The sequence below is a fragment of the Takifugu flavidus genome, chromosome 16 (genome assembly GCF_003711565.1).
Source record: "Takifugu flavidus isolate HTHZ2018 chromosome 16, ASM371156v2, whole genome shotgun sequence".
Lineage (NCBI taxonomy): Eukaryota > Metazoa > Chordata > Actinopteri > Tetraodontiformes > Tetraodontidae > Takifugu > Takifugu flavidus.
Window position 1 is genome coordinate 1,768,219 of NC_079535.1, and position 24,581 is coordinate 1,792,799.

Sequence of the window (24,581 nt, forward strand, 5' to 3'; positions counted from 1 at the left end):
CAGCCAATTACAAAGCAGAGTTTGGGTATAATTAGTTTCAGTAAGTCTAACGACATCCCCATGAGGATTCATCAAAGGAAAGATGAAGTCGCCTTAGTAGAACGTGTCACCACGCTTTGGGTAACCAGAATAAGAATAAAATCATTGATTTGGATAAGTTCAATGCATCTAGATTAAATATCTGGTCTTACTTCTTTCATGTCCAAATTTAACTAATTAGAAAACATATTCACTATCTTTCTGACAACATAATATTGATTATCAGGGTTTAATTTAGACTATACTTATTATTTGGTCATTTCTTTTCCATTTATTTGTATTTTAATTGCAAATCGAAATCAAGAGCCTCGATTTTTTTTTTTTACTCCTATTGTGCATTCAGTCCAACAGAACTGGTTAAAATTCTGTTTCACTTTAAACAATATAATACCTTATTTAACAACCCTTTCGTTGAGTGTGACTGCTTTGTGTTTGATTAGATCGAAATTTTAATTGTGTTGTCCATCCAATAATCCATCCATCAAACTGTTGAGTTTTAGGAGCACTCGATCAGAAACTCAATAAAAATGTAGGACATAAATGCTGTAATGATGTTTTAAAGGGCTTATTGCTCTTCAAAACACTGGCTGAAACGCTCTATAATAAAAAGAAAATGACTTAACAATTAACACTGTTAAAAAGTGAGCATGTATTTGAAAATACAAGCTAGAGAATGCATGCTCATATACTAAACGATGTTATTATGGCTCAAAAGGATGTGCAACAAAAGAAGGCAGAGAAAACGTAACGATGGTCGTTTGATCATTTGGGGAACAGCGCGCCCACGTGGCTTAAACTAGTTACTACAACTCCTGCTGGAAAATTGAGTGGCTTGTTTAATAATGGAGACAAACAAGTGATTGTAAAGAAATAAAGCCGGCCTGGTAATAACACTTTGAATGTGCTACATTTGATACCTTTCCAATTAGTATTCCCCCACCCTTTATTATATTCAGTCCATGAGTGGTGGGTTAAAATTGTACACAGCTCAAAAAAATTAGGGGAACACTTTGAAAACACACCAGATCTAAACGGTGGGGGATGGGAAAGGGGGGGGGGGGATGATGATCTTGAATATCTTTCCTGATAAAAAGTAGGTGATGTATTAGTAACAAAATGATGCCACATAATTTGATAGAAATGAAAATAATCACCCCATAGAGGGGGGAAATCAAAGACATGCTAAAAATGAAAGTGAAATAATGATGCAACAGACTGGTCCATTTAGCCAAAATGTCACTGTAGCAACTCAAAATGACTCTCAGTAGTTTATGTGGCCCCCACGTGCTTGTGCTTGTCCTAATGAGACGACGAATGGTGTCCTGGGGGATCTCCTCCCAGATCTGGACCAGGGCATCACTGAGCTCCTGGACAGTCTGAGGATCACCCTGGCGGCACTAGATGGACCTAAACATAATGTCCTAGAGGTGTTCTATTGGGTTTAGGTCAGGTGAACGTGGGGGCCAGTCAGTGGTATCAATTCCTTCATCCTCCAGGAACCGCCTGCATACTCTAGCCACATGAGGTCGGGCTTTGTCATGGACCAGGAGGAACCCAGGTCCCACTGCACCAGCGTAGGTTCTGACAGTGGGTCCACGGATTTCATTCCGATACCTAATAGCAGTCAGGGTGCCATTATCTAACCTGTAGAGGTCTGTGCGTCCTTCCAGGGATATGCCTCCCCAGATCATCACTGACCCACCACCAAACCAGTCATGCTGAATGATGTTGCAGGCAGCATAACGTTCTCCACGGCATCTCCAGACCCTTTCACGTCTGTCACATGTGCTCAGGTTACACCTGCTCTCATCGGTGAAGAGCACAGGTCGCCAGTGGTGTAGTTGCCAATTCTGGTGGTCTATGGCAAATGCCAATCGAGCTCTACGGTGCCAGGCAGTGAGCACAGGGTCCACTACAGGACATCGGGCCCTCAGGCCACCCTCATGGAGCCTGTTTCTGATTGTTTGGTCAGAAATGTCATCCAGGCTCTTGAGGCTGTGCTGGGAGACACAGCAAACCTTCTTGCAACAGCACATATTGATGTGCCATCCTGGAGGAGTTGGACTACTTGTGCAACCTCTGTAGCGTCCAGGTACAGGTTTTGGGGGCCGTCTCATTGTTGCCCCTCTGATGCTCCTGTGGTTGATTTCATTAACAAGAAAGCAGCAGAAACTGATTAACAACCCCCTCTGCTACTTAACTGACCAGATCAGTGTCAGAAGTTTGACTGATAGGTTGCTATACTCTGATTAGTGTTCCTCTAATTTGTTTGAGCAGTGTACATTTACAAAATTGGAGGAACTCAACAAACGTAGACAAACTGGTGTTTCATTTAATGGTCATAAAATAAAATTTTGCTTTTATTTTTGTTCCAGGTTTTAAATAAATAATAAAAAAACAGACTGATTTGTAGTAATTATCTATTTATTTATTTATTGTGAATATTCATACAAAATGTTTTTTTTTCCTCAGGAAGAAGTGGCGTTTCATAAACATGAAGTGGTATCAATAAACTTTACATTCAATATAGTCAGTTTCATGTTACCCAAACCCCCACACTCCCTCTCTGCTGAGGCGGGGGAGTCATATCCTGCCGTCCATTGGTGCTGTCTGGACTACACACATCTATTCATATTCCAAATACACAATTGCTCTACACGGTGATAACAGTGATACAGTGTCAGGCCTACGTTGAGTCACAATAATACTTCACCGTCTTCAAAGACAAATCCAGACACATACGTTCAATCGCACACACACTAAATATATCACGACTCCAGCATCGTGTGCTGATAAGGAAGCATGACTAAAATCTAGGACTTAAAGGCTTTTGTGAATCTGCAGAGGTCACTTCTACTTAAATGTGATCAAACAGGAATGGAAAACATCAGACACATTGATTCAGAAATGAGGCAGAAGATTCAACAGTCAGCAGAGAAACATCAAGTGCAGTGTGTGTTGTTTTAGTGTTTATTGTTAAGTGTATCACCAGGACGACCATGTTCGCACAGTTGCAACCAGCAGGCAGAGGGCGGGGTCGCACCCATTGCTGTTTCCAGTATAAACCGAATGTGAGAGGGTGGTTTTGGTCATTCGTAGGAACTCTGTGGGTCTTTCACAGTAGTGTCGAACAATTTGTACACTTTCTGTGCTCCAAGCCACAAATATAGAGGAAGCCTGAGTATAAAATCTCTCCGATTCTCAGCAAAGTCAAAAAGAATAAAAATGACCGTCATAATTTAAATACTCTTCAAACATAATGCTTGAAATGATTACAGGGTGCATTTCTCCGAGGAACAACACAAAAGACAGGGAAAAAAAAAAGAACGGTTTGGTCACGCTCAACATCAAAGAGTAATTTTCCTCCTTTTCAGGACAGTCTATAGGCAAAGTGTGTGTGTGTGTGTGTCGCTATCAGTGCCATAAGATCAATACACTCTAGAAGATGCTGATTATGTGCAGAGAAATTTCACTTTTTGAAGGAAAGCAGAGAATTAGGGTTAAACAACAACTATAAAATCTGAGATTTCAAGAAGCCACATTAGTGTTTTCAACATTTACACAGAAATGGGTCATTAACTCAACACACCAACAGTAACGTTGGACTTTGATGTGCTGAAGAGTTAAAGATTACTTTTTAATATTTTGGACTCAGTCGAGAAGATCTACATGTTTGGGGTTTAAAAACCAAAACACACAGAGTATAAACATTAACCAAGCAGTGTTAGAATAGAGAAAAGTCTTCATTTTAAAACGGACCAATTTGGAGCATATATTCAATATAATCAACAGTTATTTGGAAGACAATATGTGTGGCCGTTATGGTTGAATTGGGAATTTTAGGGAAATATTTCCAGAAAATAGAAAAATAAAGTTGCAGCATTAAAATCAGCATTTCGACAAAGTTTTAAGTTATGATTTAAATATCACAAGATGTTTTGTTGTTGTAAGGCTAACAGTCACACATGTCTATATTTATAGAGTTTACTGAAGGTGCAACGCATAATACGAGAAGCTATCAAATACTGGCATTGTGTGTGTGTGGGGGGGTCACGATCTGAGAAAATGAGACTCACCTAGCAACTATCAAACATATTGCACCTCTAATATTGTGACTTCTGTAATGACCCTACAACATAACAACAATTTATTAAAATGATGCCAGTGTTAGTCCAAAACACTCAAAATCTCAGATTTATTTTAACCCCAACACTCTGCTCCACCGCTGTCACAGCATTTCGGTATCTACTCCAACCTCTGGAAATGTGTCCCCCACTATCAACACTGTGACTGGTGGTCGAGTGTGTGTTGTGAGTGTTAGCGTAACCAGGAGCATGGCACCCACTGGGGCTCAGTGTCCAGTTTGTTGATGAGTCGCAGCAGCTCATTAAAGGCTTTGTCCTGGTCCGTGTTGACAATGATGGCGTCAAACAAGTGACCGCAGCTCTGCTCCATCTCTCGGGCTCTCTCGATGATGTCACGCAGCTCCTCAGGCTGTTCACCACACACATACAGATGTTACCGTGGCATTTAGAGATGGAGGACCTAATTCTAGTCTTATTTGGGTGTAGATGCAGAGAATGGTCAAACAAACCTTGGGGTTCTTGTTGTCCTTAGCGAGGAGGGCTCGGAGTCTTTCCTGTGAGGGTGGGGCTATGAAGATGATGTACGGCTTTAAATCAGAGCTTCTCAGCACCTTTAGAGCCTGGGAATACAAACACAGTTCAGGAAATCTCTCTGCCGAGTCCATGTGCTGTAATGTCGTACGCGTGCACGTGTGTTGAGCACCTGTGTGTGCAGACACAGCACACAGATTTTTCCAGTGTTGATGACCTGCCTCACAGAGTCCGTGCTCGTCCCATATAGATTCTTCTCAAATTCGCCAGATTCGATCAGCTTCCCTGGAAGTAAAACCAACATATCTGAAGCTTCCAGCCATCATTTATCTTCAATTCCATCCAAGTTCTACCTTGGTAAACCACATGATCAATGTTGTGCTGCACGTCTACAACCCACTTGGAAAATTTACAGATCTTTTTACTCTAATTTTATGTACAAAAAAATAAAAATAAAAATAAATCATACGTCAGCTTTTACCCAATAACCCTCCAATGAAAAAGCGATGGAGAATCTTGATCTTTAGGAAATTGTACAATGCTACATCTACGTACAGGATCTCTGGCGCTGAGCAAGAGTGACCTTTGAGCCAGTTCTGGGAAGAGTCCTGGTGGTTCTCAACATCTTTAATTTTAGAATGCAATGAGATGGACGGTGAGACCTCAGCGCTTTAGAACATTTACGTTTTTTTGGTTGCCTTCATCAGATCTGTGCCTTAAAAAGAACCTACCTTCCACCTTCACATGTATTTCATTTGACCAATAGACTTTTCCTCATATGATTTTTCAGAGGTGAAACCTCATACAATTGTATCAAATACTGTTTTCTATCTGTTCTGTTTTTTCCATCCATCTTTTGTTTCGTTTCGTTTTCTCATGCTTATCCAGATCCGGGTCGCAGGGGCAGCAGCTTCAGGAGGGATGCCCAGACAGCCCTCTCCCCTCCACTTCCATCAGCTCCTCTGGGGGAACCCCCAGCCGCTCCCAAGCCAGGTGAGAGATGTAATCCCTCCACCTGGTCCTGGGCCGGCCACGAGGCCGCCTCCCAGTGGGACATGTCCGGAACACCTCTAAAGGGAGGCGTCCGGAAGGCATCCTAGCCAGATGCCCGAGCCACCCCAACTGACTCCTCTCGATGTGGAGGAGCAGCGGCTCTACTCCGAGCTCCTCCCGGATGTCCGAGCTTCTCACCCTATCTCTAAGGCTGAGCCTGACCACCCTGCAGAGGAAACTCATTTCAGCCGCTTGTATCCGCGATCTCGTTCTTTCGGTCATGACCCAGAGTGTCGGCCATGGGTGAGGACTGGGACGTAGATCCACCGGTAAATCGAGAGCTTTGCCTTCCGGCTCAGCTCCTTCTTCACCACGACGGATCGGTTAAGCGCCCGCATCACTGCTGACGCCGCTCCGCCTGTCGATCTCCTGCTCCATCCTACCCTCACTCGTGAATAAGATCCTGAGATACTTGAACTTCTCCATCTGGGGCAGGACCTCCTCCCCACCCGGAGAAGGCACTCTACCTTTTCTGAGCGAGGACCATGGACTCTGACTTTGAGATGCTGATCCGCATCCCTGCTACTTCACACTCGGTCACGAACCATCCCAGCATTTGTTGGTCCCTGTTCGATGGCGCCAGAAGAACTATATCATCCGCAAAAAGCAGTGACGAGATCTTCTGCCCACCGAACTCGACACCCTCCACTCCCCGGCTGCGCCTAGAAATTCTGTCCATGAAAGTTATGAACAGAACTGGTGACCAAGGGCAGCCCTGGCGGAGTCCAACCCTCACTGGGAACGAGTCCGACTTAACCGGCTATCCGGACCAAGCTCCTGCTCCTTTGGTATAGGGACTGGACGGCCCTCATCAAGGGACCATCCACCTCATACTCCCGGAGCACCCCCCACAGGATGCCCCTGGGGACCCGGTCATAAGCCTTTTCCAAGTCCACAAAGCACATGTGGACCGGTTGGGCAAACTCCCAACTCCCCTCAAGCACCCCAGCAAGGGTAAAGAGGTGATCCGTGGTTCCACGACCGGGGGCACTGCCCCCAGTGTCCACGCAATGTTGCAGAGGCGTGTCAACCAGGACAGCCCTACAACATCCAGAGCCTTAAGATACCCCGGGCGGATCTCATCCGCTCCCGGAGCTCCGCCGCCAGGCAGCTGTTTCACTACCTCGGCAACTTCCGCTCTGGAAATTGGATGGTCCACCTCCTGGTCTCCTGACTCTGTTCCACCTTGAGGGTACGTGTTGGTAGGATTGAGGAGCTCCTGGGAGTATTCCTTCCACCGCCGGATAATTGCCCCAGGAGACATCAGCAGATCCCCACGCACACCTAACACGGTGTGGGCAAGTTGCTGCCTGCCGCCCCTAAGGCGCCGGACAGTTTGCCAGAATCTTCTCGAAGCCAACCGAAAGTCTTCCTCCATAGCCTCACCGAACTCCTTCCACGCCCGAGTTTTTGCCTCCGCGACCATCTCGGCCAACCTGTACCGGTCAGCTGCTTCCGGAGACCCACAGACCAGCCATGACCTGTAGGCCTCTTTCTTCAGCGAGAGGGTTCCCCTCACCTCTGGTGTCCACCATCGGGTACGGGGATTACTGCCACAACCAGAACCAGCGGCCTTGCGGCCACAGCTTATGACGGCCGCCTCGACAATGGCAGAGCGGAACATGGCCCATTCAGACTCAATGTCCCCTACCGCCACCGGAACACGATCAAAGCTCTGTCGGAGGTGGGAGTTGAAGACCAGCCTGACGGGTTCCTCCACCAAGCGTTCCCAACACACCCTCACTAAGCGTTTGGGCCTGCCAGGTCCACGCGGTGGCTTCCCCCACCACTTGATCCAACTCACCACCAGGTAGTGATCAGTTGACAGCTCTGCTCCTCTCTTCACCCGAGCGTTCATAACATATGGCAAAACATATGTTTTGGACACTCCATCCATCCTGATTACGAAAAATTTAGTGTACGGCTCGTGTAACTGATCCCAGATCCGTTATCTGAAGAAAGACCAGAAATCGTAGACCAGATCTTGGCATCGTACCTGCAGTCTGTTCGGCCTCAAATGTCTGACGGGACACAAAGTGGTAATCTCGGCCGCTCTGCTCGCCTTCTCGACGGCTCCGAGTGGTGTCTGCACACACAATGAAAGGCAGGTGGAGATGGCTGCTCCATCAGTGTACGATTGTGTACGGCTACGTGTGATCTTACGAGGTACGGCTCCAGCGAAGCGATCTGGTTGGTTGTTCAGCAGTCTCTGTCTAAGCTCTGCCTGTCCACAGCCCGTCGGACCAATCAGTGCGATCGGCCTCTTCCGATTGGCCGGTTGATGATACAGAGCCATTTCCTCGTAGGTGAGTATCTCCTCATTGTCGACATCTTGGCAAATGGAAAGATAGAATCAACAAATAACAACAATTATGTTGTGAAAGGATAAAATATTCTTAACAAAGACTGTTAAAGTTGAGCAGTTCTCATTTAAAAATTGTCAAACAGCAAAAGTTAATGTCAGTTTACCCTGGACCCACTGGGCGCTAGTGCCAACTGGTGGCATACACATCTGCTTTTACAGATTGTGTCACGTACTATTTACAAATAGGGAAATGAGTATTTGCACACTTGAGTACACATGTACAGCTGCCACTGTGCACCAACAGATTGTGTCACACATTTACAAATGGATTAGTTGAAATACTGGCTTCATCGAGAAAATGCATGCTCCACTTTGTTTTTATGACACAAAGAAAATGATGACACAGCGTAATAAAATACAAGTAAGTTGTACCATCATTCTTATGGGCATTGTAGAGCAGTTTCTTTCTCTTCCTTTTGTTCTTCTTGGCACACCACAGTTTTCCTGAACACAAGCACCAGTCACATTTTAGAACCACAAATTTGCTCAAAAGAATAAAGGGAACACTTAAGCAACACAATGTAACTCCAAGTCAAGCACACTTGTGTGAAATCAAACTGCCCCCTATAGAAGCACCTACTTGTGCAAATAGGCTAGACAACAGGTGCAAATTAGAGGCGATTAGCATGACACCCCCAATACGTTTCAGTTCCTATGCTTTCTTTTTGGTCAATTCTTAATGCTGGAGGTGCTTTCGCTCTAGTGGTAGCAGGAGACAGAGTCTTCAACCCACACAAGTGGCTTAGGTAGTGCAGCTCATCAGGATGGCACATCAATGCGAGCTGTGGCAAGTAGGTTTGCTGATGTTAGCCTAGTGTCCAGAGTATGGAGGCGCTACCAGGAGACAGTCCAGTACATCAGGAGACATGGAGGAGGCTGTAGAATGGCAACAACCCAGCAGCAGACTGCTACGTCTGCCTTTGTGCAAGGAGGAACAGGAGGAGTACTACGTGGGATACCTGCGGCTTAAAATCCGGTGCGGCTTGTATAAGTACAAAATTGATTTTCTTACTAAAATTAGATTATGCGGCTTTTAATCAGGCGCGCTCTGTAGTCCAGAAATTACGGTATGTAGGTATTTATATAAGTATTTACTAGGATGTGTTATTTTAGTGTTCCCTTTATGTTTTGAGGTGTGTATGTGTGTATATACACGCATACATACACAAACAAAAAGACACTTACCAGACTTCTCTGGCTCCTTGTCCTCCTCTATGGTCTGTTTCATAGCCTCTCTCTGCTGCTGGAAGCTCTTGCCTAATGAAAAATAATAAACACTTTTAGAATGAAACAGATTTAGCTGTAGACAGAGGCAGTCAGCCAGGTCGTGTTCACCTGACCGAAAACAATCAGCCCTGACAAAAAGCACCACCTGGTACTAGTCCAGCTAGTGGCTGGTTGTCCTCGTCTCCATCCCTGTAGGCCTGCCACCAGTTAGGATCCGATTGGCTGATGATGTGAAGGATGTCTCCCTTCTGGAAGGACAGGCCCAACTCTCTACATGGCACGTAGGGGTCATCCGACGGGTCATAATCAAAATGAGCCTTTACATGGACCTGGAGGAGACGCAGCACAAAGTTGGGAGGAAAACTTTTAGACAATTCAATTCCAAAACTGTAACATACACTCTTTTATAGGAGCCTGGCAGTGAGGAACTCACCACATTCTCTTTTACAGGAGGGGGTCTGGTATGAGTGCTGGGAATAAGCACAAAGGTCAGGAGGCCGTGCATGTCGGCCTGATGTGAACATATAAACACAGAAAAACAAGCGGTCAACATACTTTTATAGTCTCGGCTGCATTCATGTGTATTTAAATAATGAATCAAAACACGTGTTTAAGTGTAAGTGGAGTTGAGCCAGGGTCGAACGATGTAAAACAAAATGGAGAAGCGGAAAAATGGTTTAACTCGCTGATGCTGGAGATTAGATTGCATATGATAATCTAAGATTTTCTCACAGTGCCGCAGCAACCATATGTTCATACTTACAAGAATATCAAAGACTTGGTTGACATCTTTTCCTCTGATCTCGACACCGTTTATCTCCAATATTTCGTCTCCCTCTGATAATAGGCCGCTCTTCTCTGCTGCCCCTCCTCGAACAATCCGACTAATCACTACACTTTCCATTTCATTACGAACCGTCGCCCCCTAAAAAACATAAACGGCAATAGAGAACATTCTGGTTTGCTGAGATCAAGTCATTACAACATTTGTGGGGCACATTTATCAGAATAATTAAAGCTACTCATCAGTTAAAAAAGTGAAAGTAGTGTACAATGTAAAGAAGACAGAGAGCTTATTGATTACCCTGGTTAACTCACATACTGTGTGCTTTTCCATCAGCCACATATTACTAAAATACCATTTTCATTATTAATTTCACTTATGAAAAGCCAAAAATGGCTGAGGTTGGTTTTGCTATTCAAGCAGTAACCGTTGTAATCACTGAATAGATTTAAACATATCCAGGAAGAACAAATGTAATATTTGGGGCACTTGTGAAAATTGGATGTGAAAATTAATGTGCACAAACGTGACAAAAAATATTTGAATTTCCTTCATGTATTAAGCTGTGGCACTCTAATAGTCTCTGATCTAATTTGTTGGATTGCAATGGGAAGCAACGTGCAGTTTGCTTGACCACACCTGCCTGGTCTGTGACTCATACTGTAGATTACATGGTGTCAGAAGTCAAGGGAAAAATGGATGCTGTCTATGATTTGGAAAGTAATCTCGCCAGAAAAGGGAAAGTGTGGATTCAGAAGATTGAAATATAGCTCAAATATGGAAAAAGTCAAAGGTGCCTCATTCCTTTGATGGCCTGCGACAGAACCTGACGAAAGAGAGTAATTTATTCTTAACCAGACTGAATCTGTAACAGATTTAAAGAATCAAATAAAGACTGAACTTAGAGGAGACAGTGTATCGTGTGGTGTAATAAATGAGCAAATACTGTAAGAGCCAGACAGATGTAGAAGGTGTTCGCCACGTTAGCAAAGCGAGCACCACTCTGTAAAAAAAGCTACGTGACGCCACAGTAGTCTGAAGTACTCCCATTATTGAGAAAACATGAGTCTCTGCGATTCTCGCATTGAAGCAAAGTTTACAAAAATGTCCGCTTTCTTGAAGTAATGAAACCCCTTGAGATTGCCTGTGAATCGAGATGTTTTGAGATGGGAACAACCTGGGATCCATCCAGGACAGGCATACCTACTGCGTAACAGGAGCAATTTAAAAAGAAAAACCTTCCTATTTGTAGTTTTAGACCTAAATGATTAGGAACGTACAGCCCCTTGTTGAAATCGACCAGACTGTCCTTAGAATAATGACCTAGAGAGAACCTTAAGCAGAATTTGTTAAATAAATGATAAGAAGGATCTCCTCTATCAACAGTCTTAAGTGAAGCAGTGCTGCTCTCACCAGTGGTATGTCTTTGGCCTTCTCTATCCGAATGATCTTGACAGTCTCTCCTCCCCACTGGGTCAGCGTCTCTCCTTGGGTGGGCAGCGGCTCAGGCTCCATTTCTTTCTCTGCTATGCTGTCGTGGGCCTGAAGCAAAGACTGCAACACAAACACACATACAAGAGGAATCTTAATAAGGTTCCATTGATACAGACAAAATCCAAGGAAGATCATTGGTGTGTGTTTGTGTGCCTCTACCTGCACATGTATCTCTGAGAGCAAGCTGTGTAGTTCCAGTCCTTCTTTGTTCTGGCATTGCTGGAGGAGACTTCTGACCTGCGTTCATGCCATGAATGTGATTCAATTAACAAACTCTTTTTGTCAGGTTAAGGGAATGTCCTGCTAGTTTGAACACCACCAGGATAGAAACTACAAAACCTCATTAGTTAAGTAGGCTGACCAACTATTTTCTCACACAACTTCAGTCCAGTCTGTATAAAACGGATCAACATAGTCATTTCCAAAACCAAAAAATAAAAATGAGATCCCATATCCTCTGCAAAGGCTATTAATTCCCTTCTATGTATTAATCAGTTCTAGTGTTTAGGCCTAAAGTCTAAATAAGTTCCTATCCTCAGTGTATGAGCAGTTATCTACTAGAAGTAACAATTTTAAGTTTGGAGGTATGACCCAACATTCCACTTGAGGAGACGTGTAAAAAAACAACAGCTACAAAAAGAATACACAACCAAATGTTGACAATCTGTTAAGTAAGCTGGAAAGAAATAAAGAATATATGTGAGAAAAGTGGTCCAAAAATTAAAAGATTTTACAAAGTGTTTCAAGGGGCCCCAATCGAACAGCAATAGGAGCTGAACATGAAATGTTTTGTATCCCGGTCATGCACCTCTGTGCACGGCCACATTTTTACATTTTTGTTTCTGTCCAATAAGCACTTACAATAGAAACATGTTTCTGGGAGCACAAGAGCCAAAGCTCATTTTCCTGAAAGCCAAAAACAGGGCAGGGGGTGGAGAAACCCACACAGAGCAGAAAATATGTGCCTATTTTTAACGAGGTTTAACCACGGAACGGGGAGTTATCGCAGTAAAACTTTTCAACACCAACTAAGTAAATAAAAAAGTGAATAATAATTTCATAATCATGTTTACACTTGCAATATTACCTTGAAATGACTCATGAAGGAATCATAAATCAGTGCACTGCAACAAAATGTTCTACCTTCTTTACAAACGTTAGAGTAAAATCCTGTTTTACAGAGTAATTCTTTTGAAAAGTGAAATGAAACCAAAAAGTTAAATGATTATTATGAGAAAATCTGCTAAGCTTCTGCTGAACATCTAAAGACTGAGGAATGTTTGCGTGATTATATGCAAAGATGTGTGTTGCTAAGTACACGCAGGGTACGAACCAGTGTTTCAGCTTTAATTGATGCTGAACAAAGCTTCTTTGTCTCTGTCCCTGTTATTAAGCACTCAATGACCAGAGCTCTGTGTGTGTGTGTGTGTGCGCGTGTGTGTGTTACTTTTGGATTCATTAAAATCATGTTACCTCCATGGCCAGCTGAAGTGCCTGCTCTGTGTGTGGGTACGGAGGAGAAGGTCGGTGCATGCTGGCGGCCACTGCATTATGTATCTTCAGCGCGGACTGGAAATCAGACTACCAGAGAGAAAATACCAGGATGTTCCATCACACTTGGAAACTCTGTTGTAGTTTTTTTTGTTAAATCAAACAATCTCAGTCTGGGTAACACTAACTCTTTGCAAGTAAATCATTTTGTCAATGATTTCTGGCATCCAAACCAATAGCTATTATTTAAAAGTCAAATCATGGAACATAATTGAGAATATATGACTTGAAAATACACCTTAGAAAGCAACAATGCTTCCAAAATAACAGTAAACATCCCATTTATTTACTACACTGATCGGACCGAAACAGTAAAGTTATTTTTTTTAACTTGAAGCATTGAGAGAAGCTTACGAAGTTTAATATCAGCAATATCGGTACTTGCAGTTCCAAAAATATTTTAGCTGCCTACATACAGCCTTCAGCCTCCCTTTCCCTGTGTGGGAATCTGTGAGGCCCCACTTGTCACGGATCTCCTAGCTCAGTCAGTGGGGAGTGCGCTGCTGCACAAATACCTTCTACCTCAAAGCTCAGGAAATCTTGAAAAACAACACAATCACATACTGTCTGCGAGCTTTTCCGATCTTAATTCCCTTTATATTACCTTATGCAGCAAGGTAAGAACCAGCTCTATGTCATTCTGACTCTGCTGGTCAGCAAGGCAGCCCCGGACTTGCTTCAGCGACAGCAGCAACTCCTCCAACTCTGCAAGCAAAAGAAAAATCAAAAACAAAGGAAAGAGCTTTCTCAAATCAAGAAGAAAAAACAACCAGTTAAAGGAGCCTTTCCTGTTGAATGACCTTACAGTTAAAGGTACAACTGCCAGCAGATTAGCGTTCGTATCAAAGACTGCAACTTGCTGCAACGCTTTACCTCTGCGTGTCAACAGGACCACTCCTGGCAAACTTTTAATTAAGTTCCCATCATGAGTCTCCCCTTCCCTCCTCTTTTCCTGAACCATTCCTGATGTCTCACATTCTTCTTGCAATAAGCAAGCTAACTTTCTGAAATGGAACCTGGATAATCATAATATACTGCTTTAAAATTCTTAAGTGTTACTACTTAATAGTAAATGATTACTTCTTAAATCAAGCAAACGGCGGTGATTGCGTTATTTAATACCTGAGCAACTTCAGCTTGAAAAGGAAATGTAAAAATCTGCATTTTACCCAGTAGAGCAGGTGTGTGCTGGCTACTGAGCACCGGCTGCAGCGGTGTGTGTGAGTCTTGGAGAAATGTAGGATTGTCAATGCCAATGTGAGGATGTTGGGAGAGTTTCCTGAGTCTTAGAGAAGCATTCAGGTCCAGCTGCCGGCCCTCCTCCTCTTTACGCCGCCGAAGATCTTCCTGGCACAGGTGCAAACAAACATATTCATTCTGTGGAATCACGATTTTTTAAAAAGTTTTTCCTGTATTCTGCAAATAGTGCCCAATTCATCAATGCATAAAATATTGCTTTTGCATTTGTTTTGAATTTCAGTGGCATTTAACATTAAAATACAGGATAAATAGATGTTTTGATTCAGAGCAACAGTGAGTTGGCATTTTTACACGTACTTGGTGCTGTCGTATCCTCTCCAGCTGTGCAGATCGACGCAGCGGTAGCGTTCGACTCCCCAGCTCTCCTGGACAATCTACAGCCATTTCCCGGTGCTGCTGTCCCCCCCTCAGCTCTTCATCTCCTCCTCGGCCTTCTCCTCCTCCCTCTCCAGCCACGTGGCCATTTAGATGGGAAGTAGTCATCCCTCACACCCCAGAGTCAAAGGCGTGTTGATTCAAGAGGAGTTCAGATACTGTTTGTATCTCTCTAGGGGAAGCAAGTCTAAGACGGCAGCTCACTGAACATGACTGCCATGATAGATTGACCTAGAATGGACAGAAGAACGGATACAAATAAATTAAACAGCATTAAAACAGCTCATATCTGAAAATGTTGAGATTTTTTGGGAAATATTTTACAGCTGCCAGATGAACTCCGAGTCATGTCTAAACCAAAGGCTGAAACTAGTCATAAATCAGATTTGCGCAATGTGTAGTGATACTTTTGCTTGTCCACCTTGGACAAATGCATCTCGTAAAGCAGGGGTGGGGAACCTCCGGCCTCCGGGCCGTATACGGCCTACGAGACCATTTCTACCGGCCCGCAACGCAATAAGATTTTTATATTTTATATGTGCACTTATACAGTGGGACCGTTCGCTAAACTCCGCGAGCTGCGAGTAGCAGCGGTAGCGTATTTTTGCCTTTGGTATCCTGAAATTTCTTTCGTAACGAGGAAATATTTTCCCGTTTTCTGAGATAAAACAGACGGTTATGTTATGTCCGAGTCAAGGTCAGGGTCAGTGAACACAGCATGTGATGTACGTAGTGGGCTGGACTGATTGACACGGACGAATAATGCCTAGCGAAACACGCTAAACTCTATGAGTTGAAAGGACAGATGAGTTTGGATAAAATTAACGCTCTTCGCCGGAGTTTGGAGGCTCAACAAGCAGCTTTCACACGACCATGTACCGACAGAATATTACGCGTGCAAGTTTTGTGGTGAGTGAATTAATAGCCACGAAGCTGAAACCTCACGCCAAAGGAGAGTTCATGAACGTGCCTCGTAGCCGCCGCTGAGGCGCTCGCGCCGGACAAAGTAAAATTGTTTCAAAGCGTGAATTTCTTTTCGTGAATAACTATTGAACTAAGACATATATCGTTATGATTCCAGTGGCTAACGGTATGTTTTTATGGTCAAGGAATCTAAATATGTAGTCAAAGTATATGTGGGACTAATATTTATAGTGGAAATCACAATATGCCAGGAATTGTTGCGCTTGGCGGAGGTTTGCGCTCTCCGAGTGCTTTCTAGTTGTTGTTGTTGTTGTTATTGTCTTTATCTTTCTTTCTTTTTCATTTATTTTCTTGATTATCTTGTTGTATTGCAGTTTTTGTGAGTAGAGGCCTCGAACAGGCCCTTACGGGTCTCTTGCCTCAACTCTGCACCTCTTTTTATTTTGTATGATCATGAAAACATATTTTACTTGTCATTTTATTCTATTTATTTGGTGATTTTATATGCATGTGTGCTAAATAAATAATTCAAACTCAAATGCAGCAATCATGAGACTTAGTAACACAGTGGTTATAGACTTTTTTTTGTTGTCTTTTTTTTGCATCCCTAGGTATGTGTTCATAATAGTATGGCCCTCGGAGGCCTTTATAAAAATTGAAATGGCCCTCGATATGAAAAGGGTTCCCCACCCCTGTCGTAAAGCAATGTTTAAGCCACGTCTGGTCCAAATATAATTTGCAGTGATCAACTCCACGAATCTTTCTACTAGGAATGAATCTTGATATTGACTAAATATCAGCATCGGCTGATTTTCCCCTCGTTGACTGGCATCGGCCTTTCCGCAGATTTGGCGTTGTCACGCACGCCATGTTGGGCGTTGGTCTGTTGGGAACTGGGCTGAGAGGCGGAGAGTTCTTGGTTCGATCCACATTGCGGACAAAACATGGAAGGTGCCAAAACACTCTGGGAGCACTGCCGAGGCACCCTTGAGCAAGGTGCCGAACCTGCAAATGCTCACATGGGCCCTGTGATGAACTGGCCACTCATCCAGGGTGGCCCCTGCCTTCGCCCGTTGTGTAACCTCCCCATGACCCCGAAAGGGATAAAGTGATTAAGAAGATGAGACGAGACACTTTGAGGTTTTGCGTCCACTACTTCCTTCACCAAAACGCAGCAGCAGCGTCATCGGGCTCCGACAGGCAGCTGATATTGAGGGTCGTGGTAGGGACGTGTGGTCGCGTACGATCGCGAGATATTACCGCTCGTAGTGTTTAACTTGGAAGTCCAACGATCATGTGTGTTTTCAGAGTGACAGACCGTATCGACCGAGTTTTACACCAGATCTGAGAAAGATCTGGAAAGAGAAAGATGAATTTGACCTCATTCACATATACTGTAATGGTGGGCTGAATAACCTTAAAACAATCAAGTTATTATTTTATTATTTCTTTGATTACCTGTGGAATAAATGATAACAAAACACAATGCAGTGATTTTAAAAAAGGTATGGGAGATGGGCCAATTTCTTATTTTAAAAATCTGCATCGGCCCATATTACCCAGTTTCTGACGTTACAACACAATAAAAAATAAATTTAAAAAAAACATTCAATTTCAGGTTCCTCCATCAACACTACAGATTCATGCCCATGGGACCGTTTTGACTCCCACGGCTCAGCTAACGTTTCTACAGATGCTGCTCTAAAAGGTCGTCTAAGGAGCCGTGTAAAGGGTGCTCGAGTCACTTCTACTTCAATGGTCGGCTTTCTCTCAGCAGTCCAAGCGTAACAATATAACGTCATCAAAGTCCTCACACTCGCACTCATAACCATGACAACAGCTTTGTCAGCAGAAGGAGGTTCCTCTGTGTGCACAAGTTACATGTTATTATGGGACGGGGTGGTGGGAGGGAGGGGTTATGGATGACAAAAATCAGTGGGGGTTCAAACGAGGCCAGCAAGACGCAAATAATCAGTGAGAGACAGAGACACACACACACAGAGAGGACAAACATGTGGAAGATTGATGGACGGATGATATCTTCTTATCTGTAGGTGTCACGACAGCATGTTGCTGATAGGATATCGCCTATAAACACACACACACACACACACACACGCACACACACGCACACACACGCGTCCCATGCAGCAGTGAGGAATGTCAGGCGGTGCTGGGAACAGAATTCCAGTGATGGGGGAGGGGTAGATGTGTGTGCTCAAAACCCACCGCATTTACATGTTTTCATTGTCAAAATTCAACATAAAACAAAAGTGCAGCGTGCAAGTTCAAGCAGAGCACAAAAGCTCTGTGTTGAATCCCTATCTGACAGTAAACTCGGATTCTTTGGATCTGGACGAGAAGATGGACAGAAGGATGGATTGATGGATGTTCACAGTGCGTTGGATACACAACACAACATGCTGTGTACCGAGATCATTTGACTTTGCTTGGTTTTTGCGGCTCTTTCCTTAGCAAAGGCCAGAATAACCACATTGACTGCCAACTTGTAAATGAATAAAAAGATCTAATTTAAAACAGTAACTTTGAAAGATATTTCTGGACAACAGTGCAGAAAATATGCTAAATGTGACTGCTGATAAGGCTGCATTTCAGTGACGAGCAGTTTAACCTTTAAAAGTTTCTGCCAGAGGTCAGTCAGCTGACAGTGAACACAATAAAACAGTAAATAATGATCCAATTCTGGCAATACTTAGAGGAACACAGGAAAAATGGCTTAAATCATAGTTCAGGTGCAGTGTGAAGCAACAGAAACACACACTGGGCACTGGGCAGACACACCATCCCAAATAAAGTCTAGATTTGCAGTTTTTTTTATCTTTATGAGGTCATTTAAGATTACATCTTTTATTGAGGGAGACCCAACATCCTAAATTCCATCGCATATTTGTTCAAAGAGGCTAATCAGTTTGGATTTTTACAATTCCCTGCGTTCCATTATTGTAATCTCCTCGACTGTTCATGAGATTAACATACCTGGGCTATCAGAATATTTCTGCTGCCAATATTACACTTAAATGGAAAAAATCACAAGTTCTACAAACATAAAACTGCTCTTACCGTATTTTCACGACTATAAGGCGCACCTAAAAGCCTAGAATTTTCTAAAAAATCTACGGTGCGCCTTTTAACCCGGAGTGCCTTTTGTATGGATTACGGTAATATTGGTTAATCGCGGCTACCGTAGTCAGTAGGCGTGGCCGAGGTAACAGCAGTAAATTCAGTCCCAAACCATTTCTGTCTGTAAAGACCCCAAAATGGCTCCTTGCAAGAGACACGCTTACGACGCAGAGTTCAAACTGAAGGCTATCAGTCATGCAGTTGAACACGGAAATAGAGCAGTGGCAAGAGAATTTAACGTGAACGAATCAATGGTGCGGAAGTGGAGGAAGCAACAAGACGACCTGCGCCAGGTAAAGAAGACTCAACGGAGCTTCCGAGGAAACAAAGCAAGAAGTGGATTAACAAAGGAACTCCAGCCGCTAGATATTGGTGTCAACGGGGCATTCAAAACTGCGAACTGCGTGGGAGCGGTGGATGACGAACGGCGAACACACGTTCACCAAGACGGGGAGACGGCGCCGAGCGTCATACGTCACTATCTGCCAGTGGATTGTAAATGCCTGGGCATCGACCGTGGTCCGAGCTTTTGGGAAGGCAGGGATTGTCACTGAAATGCCAGACAACACCAGCGACACTGACCCTGATGACGACTTTGATGAGACGGAGCCGGCCATGTTGGACGCCGTATTCGCACAACTGTTCAATTCGGACACCGAAGAAGAAGAATTCGAGGGATTCCTGGATGAGGAATGAACTGAAAGTGATCTTTACGTGTTTCTTTTGTGTGTTTACAACTTAACAAGGCTGGTCATACTGTGAATATGGACATTACCGTTTGAACAACGTTGTTATATTGCTATTGTTATATTGCTATTGCTATCGCTTTGCACTACTTCGAGAGTTCGAGTTACCGTATATTGTGTTTGCACTAACATTTGATTTACCGCAACGGTACTACGTGATAAAAATGTTGCACTAAATCGAAGATTTATTAAACTCCACTATCCACTTGTGATAAAAATGTTGCACTGCCTGTTATAACTCGCTGTTATTAAACGAACTGTGTTACGCGAAAACACTACGTCACTCGGGAAAAAATAATAAAACAGCTGTTTATTCATTTTGGGAGTGAATGGAGTTGTGAGAACGCCGGTCTGTATTCTATTAATAAAGTTTGACTGACTTATCTGACTTATCTGTTTTATTGACATTCCTTTTAGCGCAGCTCGATCTAGTGAATGCGTCATGAAACCACAGGCACTACACAGTTTCTATGCTATGCGTCTTATAACACGGTGCGCCCTGTGTATGAAAATATTTCTAAAATAGGCCGTTAATTGAAGGTGCGCCCTATAATACGGTGTGCCTTGTGGTTGTGAAAATACGGTACTATAACTATAACTAGTAATAGCAAAATCAAATCAAAATCAGACCCCTCTTAAATGGTGCTGCTGTACGTCTCCACACTGCAGTTTTGGGTAAAAATCTGGGTTTGTTTTTTGTAATAAGGTGTCAGATGACTGACAGGCAGAGAAGGGTGACATGTTTAAAGGACTGAGTGATGTTGCAGCTAAAAACTTGATGTTTACCTTTGAACATTATCTCAAAGTGGAAAGTTGCTGTATAACAATGAAACACTGTGTCAGGAGGCTGCAGTGGAATTTTAGAGGTGGTTTTAGGCAAATATGAAAATAACAAGAGTGATAGTACATTGCACATACTACCAGGAAATTATTGAGATGACACATCAAATAATAATAATCAAGAAATATCAAAATATAGTGCAAGAAGCCAATCAGCAATCAGCCAATCAAGTAAGTCCACATTCTGTGCTTTGGGTTTGCAATTTTCTGTTAGTTTACTCAAACCTGTTATAATTGATCATAATTACCTTTGAAAAGTACTGTTGTATGTTTGTACAAAAACATAAATACTATACTATAAATCCTAAACTATCCTCTTCAGGAATTATAGCTCCCCAAAGCATAAATTTAAAAGTAATGCCAATAACTGCATTACACAATCTAGTCAAAATATCAAATTAAACAAAAAAATACTTTAGTTGTTTGGAGCAGTTTCTGCTTTAAGAAGTACACTAATATTACAACAAAATGCATTTTTTGTGGAGGCAAATTAGGCGCAAACAAGGGCTTAAAAGCAGCGTTAACCAAACCAAAACATCCACAGTAAAGGCAAATACGGTGATATGAGGGTAGATAAGATAGGAAAGAAGAGGAGAAGCAGCATGTCTGACAGGCCAGTTTGAAATGAAGAGCCTGGAGAAGGAGAAGATGATAAGAGGAGTGGGCTGAAGAAGAGCTGCATGAGTTTGGATGACATTTAACAACATTTCCGTCCACGTTTCGCTGATAATTGGCTTGGCTGACGTGCTACAGACAGGTAAACACGTTCAGGTGAACAGCAAATCAAGAAACAAAATCTACATCATTGTTGGTTTGAGGAAGAGAACCTCATCCCCTTTATTATCAGAGACAAGTATGTTATTACCATAAAATGTCACCTGCTGAACTTCATCCAATAACATTGCTTTCCCCTATGACATGTTTTCAAATGAAAGGTTTTGCTAGATTAGGGCTTAGTAACGTCAGCCATGTGTGTCACTACTACCCGACCACAAATTCATAGATGGACTGAGAATAAGCATCAGGAGCAACAGCTTCACTTTCTCAACCTGGCCAGTTTTCTTTACATTGACTATATCAGAGTGTGACAAATGTCACATTTTGTGACAAACCCCCCAATAAATCCAACAGCCTAATGTGATCATTTAGAGCTGGAGCAGAACGGCCTCTTATCTCGCTCTCTCTCTCTCCCTGTCTGTCTCTCACTCACACTCGCTTTCTTAAAAAGGTCTGTACCAGCCTGTACCAGACAAATAAAACACAGGGGGAATAAACTCGGATACTATTAGAATACTTTAAATCATGAGATAACCTCCAAGTCTCTCCTTGTTGTTAGCTACACTAGCAGAAACTAGTGGTAGAGTAAACGTCTGATGGGATATATTACCAAGAAAAGCACCGCACCCTCGGATATATCATCATAAATGTCTTTCTCATCTTCCATCTCCTCTCTTTTAATTTGGCTGTATGATCACGTTGTGACGCGGCCGTGCTTAAGTGTGCACGAGCCAGGGAGGAGAGAGGTCTTAAGTGGGGGAAGCATTACTTGGAAAAGAAAACTTAACCACTACCTGCATGACAAATAACAGTTTCTACGCTCGTAATGGTCAGAGGATGGAAAACAGAGCAGTTGGAGACAGGTATTATAGATGGAGCATTCTGGTTCATGTACTTTCAGATGTTTAGACAGACAATACTGGCACAACGGATGATTTCTGAGTGTGTAAATATTATGGACAAGTTCTCAAAAAACTATTCATAACACTATTATCTTTTACACTGTATACACTCATATAAACCCATTAAATAGTACTAGAACAACAAATTATAATAAGATAACAACAAAAACCTTTAAGAAAAAACACTAATGATGCATTAAACCACTTTAACTGACTGATCAGCAGCATTGAGCTACTTGGATCAGAAGCTTTTATATATCTGACTAATCCAGTCAGTCTGTCAGACTAAAATACTTATTTTGGGAACTATTTTGGTTTTGCACAAGTCTAACCCGGGCCTGGTGTCAATGGCAACCATCAGCGATCCAGAATGAGCACTAGAAAACATTCCACACAACAGAGGACCTCAGTACTATTTTGGCCTTTGGCCCAAATGCGGCCGTCCTTGCCGCCGTGCTGAAACGCTGCTTTCTGTGTTCTCAGGTGTGTTGGCAAACAGGATAACGTTCTATACAGAGATCGGTTTCAAAGAATTTCAGTGTTTACAGAGTGGGACTTCTTTTTTTTAAGGACCTCTTAAAAGTGAGAATCACAGCATCAACTGTTGTGTCTAAAAATCCGGTGTAGCTTCATTGATTTTGATGTTTTCCTTGAATTATGCAAGCCTAGGATGACTTTGATGGAGGGTGCAGCACTTCTTGGCTACAAATATGAACAATGAATGCTATGTATGCACCTGCAGCGTAGTGGAATCAACCAAGACCTGGTAACACACCCAAAGCATGCAAGTCCATTTTTCCTCTTATGGCTACTATGATCAGAGCGTATTTAGGGAGTTCTTTTTTGGTATTAACAGGTAAAATATGACATGGGACTAAGGATTCCTATCTGCTGTTTATATCAGGTTCCAGCTGAGAACCTACATGACAAAAAGTGCCAGTAAAGCTTCTTGTTTGGCAACAATGCTTAACAAATATTTGTGCAGGTTTTAGCTGTCCCTGAACGCACCTTTAACTAATTTATGGCTCTTTCCCATCAGGTAAGTGTCCTAAAAGAATGGAAACAACCTTCTGCCAATACTCAAGACGACCCAGGCTAAATCGCTGTTGACTCTTATGGGTCAAAATTGTAGATTTTAACATATATGCGTGTGTAGCCCGATAACTTTAGGGTGCCATCCATCTTTGATTGAAGAGTATCTGAATTTCTCATGTTAATTGTAGTGCCAGGTGTTGACTGACTATAGTTATTACCGAAATGCAACCACATATTACCGCACTCATAAACACTTATAATTATGAGGAAATACAGTTTTGTTTCAGCACTTTCCGAGGCGGAGTTTTCAGCAGCTATGAAACCATTAGTTAGGGGGGGTAAATTGCTTTTTTTGTTGCGCAAGTCCGACTAATTAATAGCAGATGAGTTATGAGCTAATTCACAATGAGCGCAGATGACGAGTCTTTGGTGGTTATAAACCGTCCCTTTAGTTTCAGGTAGAAGCTACCGCCTGAAACTTTAAGTGTGTCAGTCTTTTTCTTAAAGTTTATGAATCTAACGCGTTATTTGTTCTGACTAACCAAGCTAACACCCTCGTTTCTGTAGCACCTGTTGATAACAAAGCCGCCTCATACCAGACAGAAAACACTGGATTCTTACCCGTATCGGAGCCGTCCGCCTTCCCCTTTGCTGCTAAATCCGATCGGACTTTCCTGGTTGAATTTTGGGTTTTAATGCAGCGTGTTGTAGTTGGGCGTTTATTGTTTTGATTCACAGTTTGAGTCAGTTGGTGGTGGTTTGTCGGGCAGTATCAGCGAACCTTCGCCCCTACTTCCTCCTCCTCTGACTGTCATTTGATTTCCAACCCCAGAGGTGGGAGGAGACAACATACCAAGAACCGGATGAATACTCGATGCTGATTGGACACAGTGATGAGAGGACTCCTGATTTAGGCCAATCAAACACGTTCATACATCATTTGGGTGTACCACGTGATCATTCCGGCTGCGCTCCTACTTTCTTTTCATAATTTTAAAACTTAAGCGGTGCTAAATGTAATATAACACACCGTAACTGAAATCTAGTTGACTTGACTGCATTAAAGACCAAAACACATTCCGTGTAAACACACCACTGTATAAATACATCTGATTACAGCACTTTTTGAAAGATTGGAAGAGCATCAAGAAGCCCACGTGTAAAATGTTTCTCGAGCAATATTACTCAAAATCCCTTCATAAATATTTTTTAATTTAATCTTTATTGACCGTGTTTGAGAAAAACGACCCATTGGGCATAAATTATGACACAATTCTAATATTTAAGTTCTGCAAATGGATATTGGACACTGTTGTAAATCACTGAAAGAATAATTCTACATACATTCTCATGTAAGACACCAAAAATGATTTAATCTAAGACATATTAGGACTTACATTATTGCAAGAAACTGTTTTGGACTTTGGATTCCCTTTTTGTCATCATCAGGTA

General features: G+C 42.7%; 1 protein-coding gene across 1 annotated transcript; it reads right to left on the reverse strand.

Moving 5' to 3' along the window:
* Window positions 1–2,445: 2,445 nt before the first annotated feature.
* On the reverse strand, window positions 2,446–23,962 carry pals1a (protein associated with LIN7 1, MAGUK p55 family member a). Its single transcript, XM_057058131.1, has 17 exons — window positions 23,751–23,962; window positions 14,687–14,995; window positions 14,299–14,476; window positions 13,734–13,834; window positions 13,052–13,159; window positions 11,738–11,815; window positions 11,498–11,638; window positions 10,064–10,225; window positions 9,734–9,811; window positions 9,446–9,629; window positions 9,259–9,330; window positions 8,446–8,517; window positions 7,872–8,039; window positions 7,705–7,794; window positions 4,828–4,940; window positions 4,634–4,744; window positions 2,446–4,533 (listed from the first exon to the last, which is right to left on the reverse strand). Exons 2-17 carry the CDS (start codon window positions 14,870–14,872, stop codon window positions 4,357–4,359), a joined length of 2,019 nt encoding a protein of 672 aa, XP_056914111.1. The 5' UTR covers window positions 14,873–14,995; window positions 23,751–23,962; the 3' UTR covers window positions 2,446–4,356.
* Between the last annotated feature and the right edge of the window lie 619 nt (window positions 23,963–24,581).

Coding starts and splice junctions, on each gene's coding strand:
- pals1a (XM_057058131.1), bottom strand. CDS start 14,872: ATGACTACTTCCCATCTAAATGGCCACGTGGCTGGAGAGGGAGGAGGA. Junction 11,816..13,051: donor CACTTCAGCTGGCCATGGAG/GTAACATGATTT, acceptor GCATGAACGCAG/GTCAGAAGTCTCCTCCAGCA. Junction 10,226..11,497: donor AGGCCAAAGACATACCACTG/GTGAGAGCAGCA, acceptor TATGTTTTTTAG/GGGGCGACGGTTCGTAATGA.